Consider the following 22,874-nt stretch of genomic DNA (forward strand, 5'->3'; position numbering starts at 1 on the left):
AATCTATGTAAAGCTCTTAGTTACAAAGGCTGAGAAAAAGTAAATATCAATTAAGTTAGGTATTATTACTAATTTTTTAAAAGATGAGATGTATCTAGATTGTTGACAAGGCAAGAGCTCCATGAAATACTGTGAAACAATTTTATAGTAATGCTGTGAAACAATTCCATTTGTGTAAAATTATATATTTACAGGCATATGGTTGTATATAAGCATGTGCAACAAATCCAGAGATATGTTCCCTAAACTGATTTCTGGATAGTGAATAACTATACTATATTTATTCTCAATGTCATGCTCTTCTTTCGCTTAGAATGTTTTCCTCCTACTGAAACCCTTCCAACTTTAAAACCCTGCTACACTATATCTTCCCTGTGACTTTTTTAATGGTCTTCTACTTAATTTTTCAGAATAATCTCATACATATTCATTGAGCCATATGTATTAAACTCCAAAATGTTTTGTCTCTACTTCAGAACTCTGTTCTGATACCAGACCCAGTATTCTGAATGGTCTTCCAGACATCTTTACCTGGATAGCTAAGAGGCACCTCAAGCTGTATCAAAGTTGCATTTTACATGGAGATTAGGTTCTAAAATCACCATGTAAGTCAAAACCCACATACACTAAAAAATTAGTCCCCCAAAATTCCTTAAATCACTCATAATTTATAGTATTTTTTTTGGTGAGGTATATATATGTACAATCATAAACATTAATATGCACATATAAGTGCATAATATTATAGAATAAGGGAAGACTACAATAAAGGAAGCCATTGTATCAAAACTATATACAGTCTGTTCTGCTACACTTATTTTTGGTAAGATGAACTGACTCATTCATGGTTGGTATACAGGGGAACAATATCAATATAATGCTGAAAAATCACATCACCTTGTAGGTGATTTCTCCCAGTGTGTTAATGTTTTATGTCAAAGGAGCATAAAGGAAAAAGCTTACTCACAATTAAAGAGAAAGCTTTAGAAATACATGACAATCTTACAGAAGAACGAGAAAGTCTGTATAAGTGCATTCCTTTAGGGTAGGTGGTACTTTAAAAAAACTGTTTTCCATAACATTAAACCATCTAATGAAGGTGCAAGCACGGATGAAGAAGTTTCAAAGATATTATATATCCTCTTCTGCTCAAAAAAAAAAAAAAGAGTGTTGAAGCAGGGTACTCCCTGGATCAGACTTTAATTTTTTTTAAATTAATTAATTAATTTATTTATTTTTGGCTGTGTTAGGTCTTCGTTGCTGTGCGCGGGCTTTCTCTAGTTGCAGTGAGTGGGGGCTACTCTTCCTTGCTGTGTGCAGGTTCTCACTGTCGTGGCTTCTCTTGTTGAGGAGCACAGGCTCTAGGCGCGTGGGCTTCAGTAGTTGTGGCATGCAGCCTTCAGTACTTGTGGCTTGCAGGCTCTAGAGCGCAGGCTCAGTACTTGTGGTGCACGGGCTTAGTTGCTCCACAGCATGTGAGATCTTCCCGGGCAAGGGCTCGAACCCGTGTCCCTTGCATTGGCAGGTGGATTGTTAACCACTGCGCCACCAGGAAAGCCCCAGACTTTAATTTTGATAACACTGGTATCTACTGGAGGCAAATACCCTCAAAGATCTATATATCAAAAGAGAGAGCAGTACCACTAAGGTTTAAGGCTGCAACGATGGCTGACTGCAATGTTGGGTACAAATGCCCGTCAACTGTATTTTAACTTCTATTAGGATCTGCGCAGGTTTCAAAGCTTTTCCAAAAACTTTTTGATACTCCTCCCACCAAGAAGCCTCCTCTACATCCTCTTCCTTGAATCTGGGCAAGGTTATGACTGTTCAACCAATACAACATGGCAGAAGGGACGCTATGTGAGGTTTCCGAGGTTAAATCATAAACCATACAGTGATGCTTCGAACTTGTCTACTGGACGCTCACTTCTGGAGCCCCGATCTGTCATATACAAAGTCTCACCACCCTGACACTCATGCTGAAGCTGTCTGTCAACACATCCACTGAGCTCCTAGCCAACAGCCAGCATCAACTGCCACCCATGTGGGTGAGCCATTTGGGATGTCCAGCCTCGCTGAGCCTTCAGTGACTGCTACCCAGCCACAATCTGAATGAAACCACAAAAGATGCAAGTTTTTAGTGGTTTGCCCCAATCCTATTTTTCCTGATTAGTATGTCATTTTGTAGAACATAAAGTTTTTCAAGAACACACACACTGGGGCTTCCCTGGTGGCGCAGTGGTTAAGAATCCGCCTGCCAATGCAGGGGACACGGGTTCGAGCCCTGGTCCAGGAAGATCCCACATGCAGAGCAACTAAGCCCATGTGCCACAACTACTGAGCCTGTGCTCTAGGGGCTGCGAGCCACAACTACTGAGCCCGCGTGCCACAACTACTGAAGCTCGCATGCCTAGAGCCCATGCTCCGCAACAAGAGAAGCCACCACAATGAGAAGCCTGTGCACCACAACGAAGAGTAGCCCCTGCTTGCCACAACTAGAGAAAGCCCGCGCTCAGCAATGAAGACCGAAAAAAAAGAACACATACATTAACTCATAGCATAATACTAATAACTTTACAGGAAATGTAAAAGATGAGAGGCACAGGTGTAAATTGGGACCAATGAGGGAACAGTAGCCAAATTTCCCATCTCGTGCTATTCTAGTATATATACTAGCAGTTCTCAAGGTGTGGCCTACAAACCCCAGAGGGTTTCTGAGACCTTTTCAAAGGAGGTCTGCAAGGTCACAGCTATTTTCATGATAATAATAAGATGTAATTTGTCCTTTTTGCTCTCACTCTCTCATGAGTACACAGTGCAGTTTCTTGGAGGCTAAGGCAAATTAAAAAGATTTGCAAAAATGCAAAACCATACCACTCTCCTAACTAAAAGTTTTGTTTTAGAAAAGTTATATTTCATAAAAAAATGTTATTTATATAAACATATGGTTGGGTTTATTATTGCTATTTTTTAAATGAATTAATAAATTCTTTTAAAACTTCTCAATTTTAATTTTTATGGCAAACACTGATAAATATAATCCACGTAAACAAAGGTCCTCAATCATTTCTAAGTGTGAAACCAAAAAGTTTGAGAACTGCTGGTATATAAATAGCACAAGGATACTGCCCTACTTAAATTCTTACTTCTCTTCCTTTAATTTTCTTTTGGCTAAGACTACATAGCTTTTAGTTTGTGTAAATTAAAAGCTCAAGTCATGACATTCCCGCTCTTAATAGTTCCAAACTTGTATCTCCTAATAAACTGTGCTTCTGTCTTCCCTAGCTCAGGTTATTTACCACTCACTTACCTAGTCAACCAAAACAATACTAGAAGTTACTGTCTTCCTATTCTACTTCCTAAATTCATGTCCTACTTTATTTCCTCCATGCCCTCATGCTCTGGCTTCCTGACCACTTATCACACCTTCTAATCCTACATCCAATCCACCCTCCAAACCATCTTCTTCACTGCTACCAAATCTTCAATGACTACCCAACTGCCAACACCTATGGACCCCAAACTATGCAGCAAGGTATTCCAGGGAGCCACTGGAAATTCCTAGGGACACCACGGGATGTTTTAAATATCTAAGGTAAACAGTAACATATCCAACATCTGTCAAACAGTGCATACTACAAGTTCAAGGTGGCTCGGTTTCAACATTAGAGTGTGCTACATTCCTTTCAACGATGCCATATCTTTGCAAAGCTGGATTTTTCACAGCTGTTGTGTTAAAAATCAAATACCACAGGAAAATCATTGTGGAAACAGAAAATAAGCATGGTAGTGTCCAATCTGAGTCCAAGGTTCAAGAAAGAAATAAAAGTATTATTTTTTTCTTTCAATTAATACGTCATTTTAGGAATGAAATAAAAATAAGAATGTAATTTAAATATTTAACATTTAAGAACAAAATCTTTTATAAATGAAATTTAAGTTTCTTTTCCTTCAATGTATGTATATTATTTTTTTCAAATGGTTACTAAGTTACTGGGATATAAATATTTATCTAGTTGCTTGAACTTAACTACTTAATAAAGAGAACAGTTAGGAATTTCATTCAGCCTAGAGGTGTCATGAAAAAAATCACTGGGAAACTAAGGATGCTATGAAATGAGGAAGTTTGAGGACCTCTGGCCTGCACAATAAACTCCCGAATTCTCTAGACATGTCACGGCCTCTCAAATCCACATCCTGTAAAATGAGGACAGAAGCTGTGTCTCTATCTGGAATGTCCTCCAGACCTGGACTGCCAGGAAGATTCCTAACTCATTCTTAAAGACAGAGATTAAGCATTACCCCCAAGATGAAAAAAAACCAGAAAGAGGCAAAGTTTCTTATCTGCCCTTTTTCTCTTTTCTGAACCTCAATGACTGTTGGGAGCTCCTCTCCAAGATGCACTGGAGTTTGATAAAGTACAGACAGGGGGCCAGAAAACCAGGTCACCGTCCTAACACTGTCGTAACGACTTGTTTTCTTGGGCAAGGATCTACTGCAGCTCTATTAGAATTTAAAAAAGGCTTCTCTAAAAGATTCTTTTAATCTAGTCTTTCTTACTCTTTCACATAAAAAAAATTAACTTTTGAAAATCTTGTTTTGCAGGGTATTTTAAAATCTTACAAGAAAGAACAACAACAACAACAAAAATCGCAAAAGTTAGAGTTATTGTCTTCTTAGATCTCAACAGTGAGGAAGACAATCTTTGTAAACAAACAGATTCTAAACCCTAGGACAGAAAGATCACTGATTAGAGACATATCCATAAAAGTCAATTATTTACCTCATTCTTTGTTGTTTCTACTTTGGTCTTTTCCTTTGACCCAGATGTTGGCATTTCCTTCGTATGCCCATCAGGAATGTATATCAGAATGCATGGAGCTTCTATGCAACTATATGGACTAAAAAGAAAATGAAGGGACAAAAAAGTTTGTTTGAACAAAATTATCTGAACAGCAATTAAAATTGAATTCCTAGGTTAATTCAATGGCACTGTTAATACTTTTCAAGGTATAAGTATATAGTCCATTCTCTTATTCAAATCAGAGTCTCTTCAGAGTAGTTTAAAAACAATATATAAAAATTGACAGTGCTAACCATAAACTTTCAATTTATGAACTTTCATGGATATGAAAATGCTAAGTCCAGGACAAAGTTACATCTACTCTGGCCACCAGAAATGGCATTAGTGGATGTTCATGGTCTCACTCTTGACTTAAAAGAAATGCATCTACATACCACACCTAATCTGCTTATGAGCAGAAGAATTTCTGTACAACATTTATTTTGTAGGAATTTCTCAATTCTAAAGGGTACAGTCATTAGCAAAATCCACTGCCCTTGAGACTACTCATAAGCATAATATTTTTTTGAATTTTGTGGCAAAGGCCACAGAGTAAAAATAAGTGACAGAATTTAGTGACAACAGAATCCTATACATCTCTTCAGTATTTCTGAATATGGCCATATTGAAATATAATTCACATACCAAAAACTCCACCCTTTGAAAGTACACTATCCCTGGTTACATAAAACTGTGCAACCATCACCACTATCTAATTTTAAACCATTCTCATCACCCTAAAAAGGCCCTTTGTACCCTACCTGCCAGTCTCCCATGCCTCTGGTCCCTAGCAACCACTAATCTAACTTTGTTTGTATGAATTTGTCTATTCTGGACATTTCATATAAACGAAATCATACAATACGTGGTCTGTTGTGACTAGCTTACTTCACTTAGCATAATGCTTACAAGGTTCATGCATGTTATAGCATGAATCAGCGCTTCACTTTTTTTTATGGCTGAAAAATATTCCCTTGTATGGATACACCACATTTTGTTTATCCATTCATCAGCTGTTGGACATTTGGGTTGTTTGTACCTTTTGTCTATTACGAATGATGCTGCTATGAGCATTCATGTACAAATTTTTGTGTGAACATATGTTATTACTTTTCTTGGGTATATACATAAAAGTGGAAATGCTAGGTCAAATGATAACACTATATTTAACTTTTTGAGGAACTGCCACATTGTTTTCCAAAGTAACTACATCATTTTACAATCCTATTAGCAATGTATGAGGGTTCCAATTTCTCCACATCCTCAACACTTGTTACTGCCTGCCTTCTTGATTACAGCCATCCAAGGGGATACGGAATGATATCTCACTGTGGTCTTGATTTGCATTTCCCCTAATAACTAATAATATTGAGCATCTATTCATGTGCTTATTGACCACTTGTATATCTGCTTTGGAGAATGTCTTTGTCCGTTTTTAACTGTCCTTTTATTATCAAGTTGTAAGGATTCTTTATTTATTCTGCATACAAGTCCTTTATCAGATACACGTGCAAATGTTTTTCTCTCATTCTGTGGACTGTCTTTTCACTTTCCTGATGGTGTCCTCTGAAGCACAAAAATTTTTGATATAGTCCAATTTATGTATATTTTCTTTGGTTGCTTATGCTTTAGGTGTTATATTTAAGAAAGCACTGCTAAGGTTACAAAGACTTAAACTCATGTTTTCCTTTAAGAGTTTTATAGTTTAGCTCTTAATTCAGGTCCCTGATCCATATTTGAGTTAATTTTTATACATGGTATGAGGTAGGGGTCCGCTCACTCTTGCATGTGGTTGCTGATACAGCACCATGTGTCGAAAAGTTCAACAATTCTTTCAGAATAAACTGAGAGCCTACTCTCTTCTGGGCATGACTCTAGTTGGGACCATCACTACCACCACCACCACCACCACCACCATCACTAAATATTTAACAAGGGCTTAATAAGTACTGGGCACCGTGCATGCCGTTTACACACATGGTCTTATTTGACTAACGGCAACGTGATACTAAGATGAACATGAAAAAAGTATCTGCCCTTAATGAATTTCCAGTGGTGGAAACAAGATAGATAGACAGACAGACAGAAAGATAGATACAACAGCACGTGATAAATATTCTAAAGAGGAAAGTGCTCACTGCAATGGGGACACATAGGTTGGGTGCCTACCCAGATTAAAGGAATACAAGAAAGCTCTGGAAGACGTAACATTTGAAAGGTAACCCAGATGAAGAAAAAGAAGCACGGCCATTCCAGGAAAAAGCAAGAAGTTCAAAGGTAGCTGATGACTTTGGAAAGCCCCAAGCAGTCCAGTATCTTGAACAGAAGGGATCAGGAAGAGGTAAACTACAACACAGATGGCTCAGGTGGGTCGAGAGGCCATTACATGAAATATCTTGCATGCCAGACTAAGAAGTTTAGATTTTCCTCTGAAGCTAACAAGAATTATTAAGCAGGGGGGGATAATGTGATAAAATTGTTACTCTGAAATTTTTAGACTGGGGGCCATATGAAAATTGGATCAGAAAAGTGCAAAACTGGAAGGAAGAGACTACTTTAGAAACTGTTTTGGCAATCAAGGAAGAAATGCTAAGGGCCTGAAACAAAGGCAGAGCAGTGGATGCACAGAGATGAACTAGGCAAGCAGTACAAACAACAAGGTTTACTGATTAGAATGGGGGATGAAGGAGAAGAACTGAGGAGAGATGGTAACTAGGATCTTGAATTTTGAAGTTCGAGGTACTTGAAAGTTATCTATTCAGAGATGTCTAAAAGGCATTAATTAGATTCACAAGTCTGGAGCTCAGGAGTGAGGTCTGATCACAAAGTTAAAGAGAAGCAATAAAAAATAGCAAAGACAAAAAAAGAAACGCGAATAAAAATTCAGAGAAAGTTCTCCTAGTAATTCTATTATTTCATGGTTTAAAAAAAACACAACGATTTGTTATAATCCTCTAAATGTACTTGCTGTACTATTTGTATTCTACAATATATCTCATTAAAGTACACTATAAAGAAAAGCTGCCTGTGATAAACCATAATGGAAAAGAATATGAAAATGTATATATATACATGTGCAACTGAGTCACTCTGCTGTACAGCAGTAATTAATACAACACTGTAAATCAACTATACTTCAATAAAAAATAAATTTAGAAAAAAAAGAAAAGGTAATAGTTATAATGTTTATCCAAAGATAACACTGAAATTTTTTTCTTTTTACTTGGACCATGTGAAGATGAATGGTTTAGTTCTAGAAATAAAATTTGTTAATATTATGCTGTTTCAAAGTTAAAATTTGTTACAATGATGTCTGAAATAGTAAATACAGAAGAACAAATGAAACTGAACAGAGAATTGTTAGGTACAGTATTTTAGTGGAAGTTCAATCTTTAAAATATTACTCACTATAAGAATTTTAAGCATTTTCATTTAAATGTTCAGTTACACTGATTTACCTAACAGGTTCATAAGGTTGATCACATATGAAGAAGCCTCGTCTCTGGAGTTGTATAATGTCTCCTTTTTTCAAATCCTTAAGGCAGGGGTCCCCCAGCATTAATTCTTCATGCTGTAAAGACGGTATAAGACCAAAATACACTTTCTTGAACATCAGAGCACTAAAAACAACCCTAAGATGCAAGCAGCTTTTCCAGCAGCTGCAACAGGATATGTTAAAAACTTTACTACTTAAGCACATGCAGTAAAACAGTGAAATATTAAAATAAATAACAATTATTTATTATATTTCTAGAAGTTAACATTTATATACTGATGGGCTTCATGAACCTTTTAACTAACTTGATTGGTGTCCCTGCAGATATAAAGAAATCTCCCACTATAAATATGAAGTACAATGCAAGAAGCACACGCAGACCTAGCTGAAAGGCACGCTGGCACAGCACTAAAGCACAAGGGTTCTAGAGCCAGGAGGCCTGGGTTTGAACCCCAGCTCTACCCCTTACTGCCCGTCCTCAAGCAACTTACTGAACCTCACTGTGCCTTAGTTTCTAGAATTTATAAAATGGGAACATTATTCTTTTATATCATTTTTAACAAAATTCTAGAAATCTTTTCCATTTTATCTGAGGAAACAAATACTTAAAACTAATTTTAAAAATTCTAAAGAACAGGTTATACTGATACAACAGAGGAAGATGAAACAGGGTTTCTTTCAGGAGGCTACCTTACTGTTCTTGTTGATATACTGCTTAAAGTCCTCGTCTTTTCCCAGTACGGGCTTTGTGATCAAGTGCTCGTAAGTGACACAGATCGCTGGGACAGGAAGAGCACGTTCGGTCTCGGCAAGCCATGTGATCTTAGTGGTTTTCTTATAGTCTTTGTTCTCCAAATTCAATTTTGCATCAAGAGATACAATTTTTCCTTCTGCATTTCTAAAAATAAGAGAGGAAAGTGTTTTCAGAAAACAAACCTTAACTGCCACAAATGCATTATTTTGTTCTGTACCTGTAATAAATGGATAGGGAATTTTCTTCGGAAAAATTTCAAATAAAACATTTATTTGAGTTTCTAGTAGGTGCCAGACATTAACTGGTTAAGAGATGAATGAAGTAGAGTCCCTGCTATCAAGATTCTAATATGTGGACAGATCCCCCATACATCTGATGAAGAACATGAACATGTTTATGAATTTTAAAGTCACCTGGAGTAAGCATTAAAAAATCTAAAATACTGTATTTCAAAACATTTATCAATTACTTGACATCATATATAATGACAGGACAATTGAGATTTCAGAGTTTACTAAATTAATCTTAGCATACTATGTCCCATTTGTGTAATCTTAAGAACAAACTGGTAAGTGTAGCACACTACAATAACTGGAAAGTTCATATTCACCACAAAACGATTAAATTTAAAGTAGATTTTAGTGTCCATCAACAGAGGAATGGATAAAAAAGATGTGGTGCATATATACAATGGAATACTAGCCATAAAAAGGAACAAAAGTGGGTCATTTGTAGAGACACGGATGGACCTAGAGACTGTCATATAGAGTGAAGTAAGTCAGAAAGAGAAAAACAAGTATCGTATATTAACCCGTACATGTGGAATCTAGAAAAATGGTACAGAGGACCATATTTGCAAAGCAGAAACAGAGACACAGACGTAGAGAACAAAAGTATGGATACCAGGGGGAAAGGGGTGGGGTGGGAGGAATTGGGAGACTGGGACTGACACACATACACTATTGATACTAGGTATAAAATAGACAACTGATGGGAACATACTGTATAGCATAGAGAACTCTACTTAATGCCCTGTGGTGCCCTAAATGGGAGGGAAAGCCAAAAGGGAGGGGATATATATATATGTATGGCTGATTCATTTTGCTGTGCAGTAGAAGCTAACACAACATTGTAAAGCAACTATACTCCAATAAAAAAAATTTAAAAATAAAGTAGACTTTAGGATAAAGAATGTTATACATACAAATTCTGTCCAAAGGATCTCTCCACCATGCAATTGCATTCTGAGAATTAGATGATAAAAGGGGGGGCCTCAAGCATTAGAATTATTTTTTGTACCTACATGTAGTCGTTTTCAACATCACAAGCAATATCCTAATACCCTATTAATGTAATGAAACATATATGGGAAAAAAACCTTAATGTGTCCAGAATTTGCAGCGTCTATGCCTGGGCAGATGTACCAGCCAGCATCATGAATGGGTCTGAATTAGGTAATTTTTAATAAATGAATAAACATAAAAGACTTTCCTTCCATATTCATTTGAAAACAAACAAAAAGTTCTTACTTGTGTATTTTAGTAATGTTGATGTTGCCCCAATTTATAAATGTAACCGTCTCACCCTCTGACAACGTCTCTGCGTCAGCACCTTCAATGAAAACTTTAGGACTATACCACACGGGTTTCAAGCCAACATCAGGATTCTGATTGATAAAAAAAAAAAAAAAGAGAATGTTCGTTGAAACAACAACTATTGAACCCGGTATGAAATTTATACATTCATTCATTTTATTCCTTAACAAAAACAGAAGTCATCTGTATTAGTTTGATTCCCAGCTCTGGGACCCTGGGTCAGACACTTGACCAATAATGTACTGGAGTCAGATGAGGTGGTCTGCTCCTGAGATTACTTCCAGCCTAAAACAATCACTCTTTGTTTTTAGAGCTAAGACAGTATTTGTCTCACAGTGTCCCTCCAACCAGAATCCGCTTTGCTAGCCTCAAAAATCTCACTGCTTTTGCAGCAAAGGAGAAAATAAAGTCATTCCTCATCAGTGGCTGTGGAACATCACTATAGGAACAGACGTCATCTTAGCAGGAAATGGTAGATCTTTCACATTTTAGGAGACAAATTTTAAAGACAGTAGCATACATGTATAGAAAAACAAATTTTCTGCCTTTTCGGTATGTATTATATGAAAAAGAAAAAGAGATCTGGAAAATAAAAAGAATGCTATATTTGTTAAATTTCAGATTTTTGTTTGACCGAAATCAAAAGAAAAAAAAGTGTAAGAAGATCCTTTGAATAAATGTTAAATAACACGCGTTCAATAATTGTTCATTGAATGCACCAATGGACTTGAAAAAACTCGGTATGTTGCAACAACTTATACTATGCTGGGCTCAGAACAGAATACTGACAGGCTAAATATAGAACACTTTGTGAGGGAAAGGATAATGAAAATTCCACAGAGCAAACTGAGCAATCCAGTCATCATTAGAAGTGTTTCCTAATCAATTAGTTATTTAACTATTACTTATTCTTTATTATTACAAATAAGCACCCTTAAAAAGCTTTATTCTCACCGTTCAAATTTTAAAACATTAAGCTTCACATTTAAGCTAACTGTAGTGGGCAGTATGATACATCAGAAACCACCATTCACCTGGCTGAACCCATCAGATGCAAGATAAAGGCAACGGTAAAGCCAAATCAATCTCACACTCACACACACACACACACACACACACACACACTCTCTCTCTCTCTCCCCAGATCTTATTAGGGGTACCCTTAAAATAAGTCTTCCAAATTAAACAGAAGCTAATGTCATACAGAGAAAGGCAATCATAGGCTACCACTTAGAACATTTATAGCTCTTCATGAAGCATATTATCTTACATGTGAGTTAGTCTATGAACATAACATAGTTATGAGTAAGGTTATGCATATATTAGTCTATTAGTATACGAGTGAGTTAGTCTATGGACGTAAGCTTCATTGGATAATAAAGATATTTACAGACAGCTCACAAAGCTGGAACAAAAGGATCTATTTTTGCTTCAAGGCTATCAACCTAGCAGTTATAACCATGTGAGACAACAAACATGGCTTAACTAAGAGGAACTCCCTGCTACCTGTATTTAAGATTTATATTCTGAATTTAGATAGACAGATATCATTGTCACTTCACTGATATTTTCTAAAACACAGCCAATGGCAGCGTGATAGACTCTGGACTCAAGCTGTGATTCAATACTATTAGGTCAAATGTTTTGGCTTAAAGGCAATAGCGAATAACCCAGCTAACAGAGAATGCACCTCAGCTTTCACACAGAGATAAGAGCATGGATTATATAATACCTCCAGGAAGAAATAAATTCTTATTATACACTAACATGCCATCTCCACAAAATAAAAAATAGGCACCAACTGAGTGTAACAGTTCTGTGTGATGTGCTGTCGACAGTAATACCGCTAGAATAAATTTCTTCAGTAAGAAATCCACAAAAACGTTTACTTCAATTAGTATCAAATTCTTAAAGAGCTCATACAATTCAACATCAAAAAAACAAACAAGCCAATTTAAAAATGGACAGAAGAAGTGAATAGACGGTTTGCCAGAGGAAATGCAGATGGCCAACAGGCATATGAAAAGATGCTTAACATCGATAATCATCAGGGAAATGCAAACCAAAACCACAATGAGATATGTAACCTTGCACCTATCAGAATGGCTATCATCAAAAAGAACACAAATAACAAATGTTGGCGAGGATGTGGAGAGAACAGAACCCTTGTGCACTGTTGGTGGGAATGTAAATTGGTGCAGACACTGTGGAAAACGGTATGGAGGTTTCTCCAAAATCTAAGCATAAAACTACCATAAGGGGGCTTCCCTGGTGGCGCAGTGGTTGAGAATCTGCCTGCTAATGCAGGGGACACGGGTTCGAGCCCTGGTCTGGGAAGATCCCACATGCCGCGGAGCAACTAGGCCCGTGAGCCACAACTACTGAGCCTGCGCGTCTGGAGCCTGTGCTCCACAACAAGAGAGGCCACGATAGTGAGAGGCCCGCGCACCGCGATGAAGAGTGGCCCCCACTTGCCGCAACTAGAGAAAGCCCTCGCACAGAAACGAAGACCCAACACAGCCAAAAATAAATTAATTAATTAACTTAAAAAAAAAAAAAAACCACCTGGATGGGTTCAAGAAGTAATGTGAGGCTGAGAAAAAAAAAAAAAAAAAAAAAAAACTACCATAAGACTCAGCAATTCCACTCCTGGGTATATATCCGAGAAAAACAAAAACACTAATTCGAAAAGATACATGCACCCCAATGTGCATAGCAGCATTGCTTACAATTGCCAAGATATGGAAGCAACCGAAGTGTCCATCAACAGATAAATGGACAAAGACGTGGTGTGTACACACACACACACACACACACACACACACACACACACACACAGAGGAATACTCAGCCATAAAAAAGAATGAGATTTTGCCATTTGCAGCAACATGGATGGACTTGGGAGGCATTATGCTAACTGAAATAAGTCAGACAGAGAAAAACAAATACTATATGATATGACTTACATGTGGAATCTAAAAAATACAACAAACTAGTGAATATAACAAAAAAGAAGCAGACTCACAGATACAGAGAACAAACTAGTGGTTACCAGTTGGGGAAGGGTGGGGGACAGGACAATATAGGGGTGAGGGGGTGGGAGGTACAACAAATGGGTGTAAGATAAGCTCAAGGATGTACAACACGGAGAATATAGCCAATATTTTGTAATAACTGTAAACAGAAAGTAACCTTTAAAAACTGCATAAAAAATTGAAAAAAAAATTTTTTTTAATTAGTATGAAATCCTGACAAATAATGCTGGATCAAAAATGATCCCCAATCATGCTATTGCCACCAAAGCACATTTTTCCCTTTGATTATCCTGCTCCTTTAACAGAGAGAACAACATTGGTGAAACTGGAGGATGACCTTTGGGTGTTTGGCTACTTCTTTCATCTCCTCCTGGGCCTCGGGGATGTTCACCGGGATCACCTCTTTCTTCAGTAAAGCGACGTATCGTGGAGCCACCGGGTCAATAACCTGCAACAAAGGCATCCTTGTGTTAAAACATTCAGATATTTTTTAGAACTTCATCAATAAAATAAGTAATAGCACAGGAATAACAACTGGCATTCTTTGTTACTGCATTTACTAATTTTTTGGTTTACCAGCTAACTCTTCTCTAACATTTAGCTGTCAAGTAGAAAAAAGAAAAACAATCATAAACAAAGACCGCATGAAGGATTTAGAGTTCCTTTCCAAGAATAACTACTGACAAGCGAAAAGAAACCAATAGTTAAAGCATAATATTAGAAATATTTTGAAAGTAATTTTTAACTCTGATATTAGAAAGAAAAATTATCCTGTGGGGTTATGTAACAATCCTACAGGTAAATGTGATACTCCATTTTGTATTGTTGGAGAAGACTGTTTTGAAGGAATATAGATATATGTGTTTTAGTATCATTTTCTATAGGCAGTGTTAGGCAACACACCACCATCAAAAGCAGAACAGCATTAGGTCACTATAATAAGGCAACTCTATAGATTAAAAGTAAACAAGTATTTCTACTGGTCTGCATGCTATATATATACACACGTATATAGGGACCACTGTGTTCCCAAGGGCCTGGCACATGCAGGTAATCAACACATATTTACAGGTTAACTGAATGAATGGTAGTACTCATTACATTCTAACCTACTCTACCTCCAAAACAGAAGCAGCACCCCTTCTGGATACGATGTATCTTTCTCATTTCACTATTCAATTTAAAATTATCCATGATGACCAATCACAACAGCAGTATTTAGATACTAAATAAAGCATTTGGAAGAAAAATGTAGATAGAAGCAAGTGCGGAGTCAAATAGCTAAGTAAAGTAATAAAAGTCATTTTTTTCCCATTAGAAGGATGCAGGAGATAGTGGTATGGCTAATTAAACTTGGCTGTGTCTTTTGGTTCATATTGGGTTTTTGTTGTTGCTATTGTTTGGCTGGTATTTTGTTGTTGTTGTTTGCTTTGAGAGTATTTTTCAGAAATTCTGAATGAACTTAGAGAAGAAACCATGCTCAGAGGGTCAGTCAGAAAAGTCTGAAAAGCCATCTAACTTCCCCTTGATTGCTACTCCCTACCTGCTTATATTTCATGCCAGTACTAAATCAGCACCAGCCTCCCTCTAAACTCACTATTTCATTCTTTCCTTCCTTGAGGTTTAAAAGTCATTCTTACTGGTTGAGGGTTCCTTCTTTCAGCTTCTACTGGGTTAGAATGATCACAGATTTAATTTGTGACTACTCAGTTTAGTATTTAAGCCAGTAAGATACAATTTCTTCTTTTAAAGAAGCCAAAACGAGACGATCCAACCTGAGAAACTAACTTCAGTTCACTGCAGCTCAGCTTCCTCAACTGACAAAGAGAGCAGAAGACTGCTTCTCACACTCGACGGATTACAATGACCCCTTAGGGCGCTGCTTCTCACACTCGACGGATTACAATGACCCCTTAGGGCGCTGCTTCTCACACTCGACAGATTACAATGACCCCTTAGGGCGCTGGCCGGCACAGAGCCTCATGCCACTTAACCCTGAACGACTATGACTCTAATGTCTGAAGTCAAGTCTGGAAATTCATGTTTAAACAAGCATTCCACAGGATGGTTAGGAGCAGACAAGTTTTGGAAACCTTGGATTAAAAGATTTTAACGTCTTTTTCAGTTCTAAAATTGTACAATTCTCAAAATCTCTGGATCAGTGGTTTTAAATTACTCCAAAAGATCCAGAGACTCTTCTTCTGAAGCTGAGGTTTCTGAACTGAGACAAGGGTATTAAGAAAATGTATGATATTAGAGGTCAAGTCCCCAGAGTTTTCCCCATTCTGAAAATTCAAAGCACAAATGAGAAATCTTGGAAATACGACAGCATAAATGAAAAACTCAACAAAAGTTGAGACGATAGGGCTGAGTACATCTACCAGAAAGTAGAGCCAAAAGATGAGATGGAAAATAAGAGAGAAAACAAAATTAGAGCAACAGACCAGGAAACCCAACATGTGCTCAAGAAACGTTCCACAGAGGAGAAAGACAACATAGTAGAGAAAAAAACAAAGAAACAGAAGGAACTCAGGAAAATTTCCCAGAACTGACGGAATGAGTTTCCAGTCTGGAAGCCACATGTTCTTCCAATGGATATGAATGAAAACAGACCCACCCCAAGGCACATCATTGTGAAATTTCAAAGTGAAGAAGCTGTTCATATAAAAGTCTCAAAAATCTTCATCCCATGCTCCCCTTCTCAGGGAGCTACCAGAGGATATAGTACAGCAAAGCAAAAAGGCAATAAAAAGAGAAGGAAGATCCAAGAACCAGATGATCCATCACAGAAGAAAAGCAAAGGGAATTCCCAGGATGATGAGGAAGATTGACCTGGGAAGACAGCTGTGCTTCAGAAGTTAACAGGCCTCTCATCTAGATCAGACGTGAGCAGCACGAAGGCCCCGGCAGAGATGTCTCTAAGGTGAAACTGAAATACCTGAGGCACGCGAACATTTTGGCAGGAAATTTAGACAACTTGCGCAGAGTCTGAGATGGAATTAGAAAATTAAACAAATGAGGGAAACAAAACAAAACAATTAGCCACAAGAAAGCCAACGAGTTATGAGAAAAAATAGGAGACCTAAATCCTCATCTTCCCTTGTGGAAAGTAAACTGATGATGCCTAAAACAAACAAACAAACAGAAAATCAAGAACAAGCAACACACACATCTCATTTAGAGATATGGGCAATAAATACCAAAACAATGATCTAAAAGAGCTGAAAGTGATTTATCTAGGGAGAGAAAATGGAAGGAAAGAAGACAGGGGAATATGCTGTTCATTTAACAGACCCTATAGAATTATCGGCCTGTAGTGAAATGTATTTCTTATATTTGAACTAAATGTACATGGATTATTAATGAAAAGTATTCCAATGTTAACTCTGCCTATAAGTTTTGAATGTATTTATTAGTAACTGCAGCAACAGAGCGAACCAATTAATAATTCCATTATGTATCCAAAAACTGACTAAACACAAAAGACTAAATAAAATAAATTCAAGACACATGCGAGACAAGCAACTATTTTTTGAGGCAAGGCATCAGCACAATCAAGCAGCAATACAAAGAAAAAGAATTTACAGAACACAATCACAGAAACCATAGTTTAAAACATGGCACTTTAATGATTTGCCTTATTATAGTGTCTAAGCATCTGCTTCCAATTAACAATGTCAATATGCAGTATTCCTCATTTGACTTTTATTTAAGACACAGCTTTTTTTTTTTTTTTAAGCTAGATTCAATAAGACAGGGATCATAATTAACGAACCTTCAATACAATTCAATGAAATCTGTGACTTTAAAACTCTATGTCCTCTCAGTAAACAAGGGAACAGTAGAATGGAGTTAGCCAAATCTTCCCTTTGCCACTAAGAAAACTAGAGGACATGTTTTTTTAAACTAGGAATAATGCATTTCAGTGGGTCTGTATAAGCAAGTCTCATATAAATGTGATTGTGCTTCAAAGCTGTATAACATCTCAGGTTATAACATGTAATATGCTCAAAGCTATGTGCTAAGTAAGGCAAATAAAAGCATTAAATAATACCTTCTTACAGAGAGCTCGCAGCTTGAAAGCAGAAAAATGAAATGCAAAGTGTTCAAAAAAGATTTAAGGAAAAAACTGTTACCATTCCCCATAACTCCAAGTTTGTTTTAATCATTGCTCTTGTTTGGTATAGTTTATAGGCTTAATGCACTTTATATGTTTAAAAAAGTAAAACATTCCATTTTCCTGAAAAATCTGCAAAACTGTAATATTCTTCACAAAATTTTCCCTACCATGAGCACACTAATGAATTCTACATGTAATCTATTACTTAGGAGTTAGGCATGAAAAAAGGAGGACCAGGAGTCAAAACATGTACCTTTTTGTTAAATGCCCAAATTTTGTCCCATTCCATGTTCACAACTGAACGTGAAGAACCCTAGAAAAACAATAATAGAACAGCTTAAAGGGCAAGAAGTATTAACCAGAATATTTTCTTTAAGTTAAGCATGCTAGAAAATAAACCCAATCAATACTTACAAGTTTACTTCCACTGGAATATAAAACTTAGTATGTACACACTAATCTCGTTACCCTGAACAGTTATAGAGTCATAACTGTTAGAGTCATATGTTTCAGTGGGTAAAAACACCACAGCTGCCTTTGTCCAACCCTAGCATAGTTTAGGACATTCTCAATTTTCCACTATTATAACAGTGTTTTTTTCAAAAACACTCTGCCCTTGCATTATAAGCAACAAGCAAAGAACAGAAAGAACAACAGGAATAATAAAGACTAAAAGGATATTATTAGATACTTAAAAATCCAAACAGAGAAGGTAGAAAAGAAACTATAACTCACCTGAGCAGCAATAAACTGTTTCAGTCCTTCAACTGTCATCCCTCTTCTCAGCACACCGCGAACTGTAGGAAATCGTGGGTCATCCCTGGGAAATACAGCAAGTTTTAAGAACCAAGGAGACTTTTTTAACGTGTAGGTGCAGAGAGTACAATATATCTTACTGCCTAACATTATATTCCATTTGCTAAATATTTGGACTAAGAGCTGGTTATAATAATTAGGCAGATCATAATACCATTGAGCCCAAGTTCATGGAAGAAGAAAGCTGCTTACTAGTCAAAAATTACTCAGTAAAATAAATGCACTACTGGAAACAGTAAAAGTACATTTGAAAAAAGACACAAAGGTGACATCTTCAAATACAGAAAACATATGCATTACAACATTTTTATTTGCTTTTTATTTAACAAACATACAAGATCCCTATTCTACATATGACCATGAGACACAGATAAGAGATGGTTAGCCTCTCATTCATGTACAAATACACTTTATAAAGCCTTTTGGGTTGTAAAAAATATACATGTTGGTTATTAATATTCTGCAGAGATCTGCAAACTTCAGTAAGTTTGCAATAACACCCTTTGTATGCGGCCCAAGGTAAACTTCCCCTTTATCAAATTCAGCTCCACAGTAAAACAGTCTAAAATTACATATTATTCAATATATACTTAATATGTGTCACTGTTACATGATGCTAATAAAAACTAATACACACATTCGTGTTAATTCAGGTAAAAAAAAAAAACATTCTTAGGCTTATAAGTATGGTAACCCAACTGAACAGGTTTCATTTACATGGATACATGCCTCTAAGATGATTTTAGTTTTTATACTCATCGTTCTCATGGAAATCTCATATAGGTTATTAATGTGCTACAGAGATTTTCAAACTTTTTCTAGTCCCAAACATGGACTCCATCTTTGTGCCCAAACATGGGCACTCCATGTTTGCTGCATTAAAGCAAAAGAGAGCAGTACCTGAGAACCTGGATAAAATAAAGACAAGGAACAGAAACCCTATAGCCCTATCCATTTCAACCCCTCCCATTCATCCTCCCCAACCCTCAAAGCAGTTTAAAAATTAGTGATATACCATGTCCTGACTTCCTCTCAAAATTCTAGATAACAGCAAACATACCATCCATCTACTAGTCCTTCATTGACAAACCATGTGAGCTTTCTTTTGGATAGCACTGTGTTGTTGAGATTTAGCCGACTATATTCCCAAATGTATGGTTTTCTTATGCCTAAAGCTTCAATAATCCAGTAAAACTGTTCATCTCTGTCATGGTATTCTGTTGTTCTCAGGGCATGTGTAACACCTTCAATGCTGTCAACTATGGGGCAGGCAAAATCATATGTCGGATAAACACTAGGAAAAAAAATGAATATGTTGAAAATCAATGAAGGATTTTACCCTTTTCACCTTAGATTAGGCATTATAAGCAGCCGTACTAATTTAAAACATAATTCTTTACAAGGTAAGACTTCCTTAAAAACCAACAGGTGTTATGACTCATAATACTCAAAGTACATCAAAACATTTTTTTTAATCAGACTTTGAGGACAATGAATCAATTACCCACTCAATATTCAAACAAAAAAGCAAATATGCAATTTAACAGACAATGGGATACTGGCGCAGTGAATTCTATAATCGCATTTCTGTAATGGCCAATGTATATCATGGTAAGAAGCAATAATAATTTCAAGGGAATTTAGCTTTTCAATATCTTAAATAATCCCACACAAGTAAATCTCTAGGTTTAATACTTTCATAAGTAAATGCATTCAAGAATAGAATGTTTCCTTCTCTGACAAGTAAAAGAGAAGAAAATTATTAGGTTGATTAAAATTCCATTTAGGATGGAATAGTCTTAAAAACAATTTCTGTCTAAAATAATGTACACAACACATCCGCAGTTTCCATTTGAATTTTTTAAAATGTATTACTGCATTATGCCTTCTAAGTTTTAAGATACAACTTCATTAAGATGCTACTGCACTATGCTTTGTAATTATTTGATACTGAAAATGTGTACCCAAATTCACTTTTCCAAATGTATTCAAAGTATCTGCTTAGTAAACAAGGAGCAATTGTCCTGTTAAAAATGAAGGACATACATATACACACATGAAGTGTTTGTCCGGATACAGATACACATACCTGTACCCACAAGTTTAAAGAAAGTTACATTAGCTACTCAGGAAATCATTTACATTCACCAATCTCTTCAGAAGTTACAATTCAGCATTTGTATGTAGTAGGCTTCTTCAAAGTATAAGAAAATATATTCTATGGTTACTTTATAAATTAATGGCCAGGTGGGGGAGATTTAAAGAAAAAAAAAAATCTATGAACCTGAAAACCACACAGAAAACTAACCAAAATTAGAAAAAACACGATACTTTCTTGTTCATATTTCTTTAAATCTTCTATCATGTTTACGAATAACCTTATGTCTAGCAGAATCAAAGTTTATAATAGGAAAAGAAGTATCTTCATCTAAAGAAACACAACACAGTATACCTGATCAATACATAAAATGCAACTTTAGGCAGACTCAAGGACTTTTATAGATGGAAATGATCTTAGACATAACCTAGTATAACCTTAATTGATAGCTAAGTAACGAGAGGCTACATGCTTTACCGAAGGCCATGAATGAACAAAGATCCAGATCTCTTGACTATTCTGCAGCTACTCCCTACTCCATGTTTACAGAGGCATCAAAGCAAAAGCATAGTAAGCTACCGAGCATAATGAATGAAATACACCTACTTGTATTTATTTCCAGTTCTTGGGTGTGGTTGAATTTTGCAGCGATAAAGCGTTGGGTCCCTCATGCACCCATTGTTACTACTCATGTCAATTTTTGCTCGCAAACAGCAGGACTGACCAAACTGGCTTCCTTTTTTCATTTCTTCCCACATTTGTAGATTCTTCTCAACAGCTATAAAATGATAGTTATACTATAGTTTATCTAATGTATTACTAATCTGGTTGAATTCAAATTATTTTAACAGCCTTATAATTTGACAGAAATTTTCATTCTGATTTTATAAGCACACACCACTAGTTTAAAAGTACCGTAATAGTTCCAATATCTGATACCAAGAGTAAATGCATTGTTTTTTTAATGAAGAAATTCCACAAAACACTTAGGAAACGTACTCTCTATATGTTTTAGAAGTCAATACATTCCACTGATGTAGCACTGATGAAGGGTAAGAGATGATGTCTAAGGCCTGAAGGCTTCTCTCAGCCAGTGTTTTCCATGTTCCCATCATGGCACAACTGGCCAGTCAGTCGCCCCCTCCAATTTAACACTGGGTGTTTGAAGTAGAAGCATTCTGTTCCTTTGTCACCTCACACCCAATGGACAGACCGGTCTGACCCAGCCCAGGCATTGGTGTTGCAGCACATGCCCATCTAAAGAACATATCTCTGGCTGAGAGCCTGAGCCCCTTGGCTCCCCAAAAGCACCTTCAGTCATTCCAGCGGAAAGCAGGATACTCTTGGATCCCAAAAAATGAGAGATGATAGAAACAGTGATACAAGTTTATCCCATGGAAAAAACTCTATATCCCCACTGACTACGGTCCTACCTATGTCAGGTAGGTACCTGCCCCATATGAATAAGAAAGAACTGTTAAACAATGATTCTCTGTGGAAACTACTTAAGATACAATGGACACTTTACCTGTTCTCAAAGAATCAGGTTAGGTCTAAAAGTCCAGGTGTTAACTATCTCTGAAAATGTAGAGAAACATTTAAAAGGGGGTGAAAAAAAAAAAAAAAAGACAGACTTCCATAAGATTTTGAATTTACTACACTTCCCAAATGTGACACTCAAGATTTAAGTATAGGGCTTCCCTGGTGGAGCAGTGATTAAGAATCTGCCTGCCAATGCAGGGGACATGGGTTCGAGCCCTGGTCCAGGAAGATACCACATGCCGCGGAGCAACTCAGCCCGTGCGCCACAACTACTGAGCCTGCGCTCTAGAGCCCACGAGCCACAACTACTTAGCCTGCGCGCCTAGAGTCTGTGCTCTGCAACAAGAGAAGCCACCTCAATGAGAAGCACGCACACCACAACGAAGAGTAGCCACCACTCGCCACAACTAGAGAAAGCCCGTGTGCAGCAACGAAGACCCAACACAGCCAAAAATAAGTAAATTAATTAATTTAAAATATATATATATATATATATATTAAAAAAAGGCTGGATAATAAGATTAAAAAAACTTAAAAAAAAAAAAGATTTAAGTATAGTAGTGTGGAAGTTCTGG

General features: G+C 36.7%; 1 protein-coding gene across 1 annotated transcript in view; it reads right to left on the reverse strand.

Annotated features, from left to right (window-relative positions):
* Positions 1 to 22,874, reverse strand: part of EPRS1 (glutamyl-prolyl-tRNA synthetase 1) — a 67,093-nt gene that overhangs the window by 28,103 nt on the left and 16,116 nt on the right. The window contains exons 9-17 of the mRNA XM_061187304.1: positions 21,364 to 21,535; positions 19,720 to 19,953; positions 18,579 to 18,663; positions 18,097 to 18,156; positions 14,061 to 14,171; positions 10,623 to 10,759; positions 9,030 to 9,237; positions 8,302 to 8,414; positions 4,784 to 4,901 (exon numbers count right to left, since the gene is read on the reverse strand). Coding sequence (XP_061043287.1) covers positions 4,784 to 4,901; positions 8,302 to 8,414; positions 9,030 to 9,237; positions 10,623 to 10,759; positions 14,061 to 14,171; positions 18,097 to 18,156; positions 18,579 to 18,663; positions 19,720 to 19,953; positions 21,364 to 21,535 — 1,238 coding nt within the window. The remainder of the gene's footprint in view (positions 1 to 4,783; positions 4,902 to 8,301; positions 8,415 to 9,029; positions 9,238 to 10,622; positions 10,760 to 14,060; positions 14,172 to 18,096; positions 18,157 to 18,578; positions 18,664 to 19,719; positions 19,954 to 21,363; positions 21,536 to 22,874) is intronic.

Source organism: Eubalaena glacialis, chromosome 3 (genome assembly GCF_028564815.1).
Source record: "Eubalaena glacialis isolate mEubGla1 chromosome 3, mEubGla1.1.hap2.+ XY, whole genome shotgun sequence".
Lineage (NCBI taxonomy): Eukaryota > Metazoa > Chordata > Mammalia > Artiodactyla > Balaenidae > Eubalaena > Eubalaena glacialis.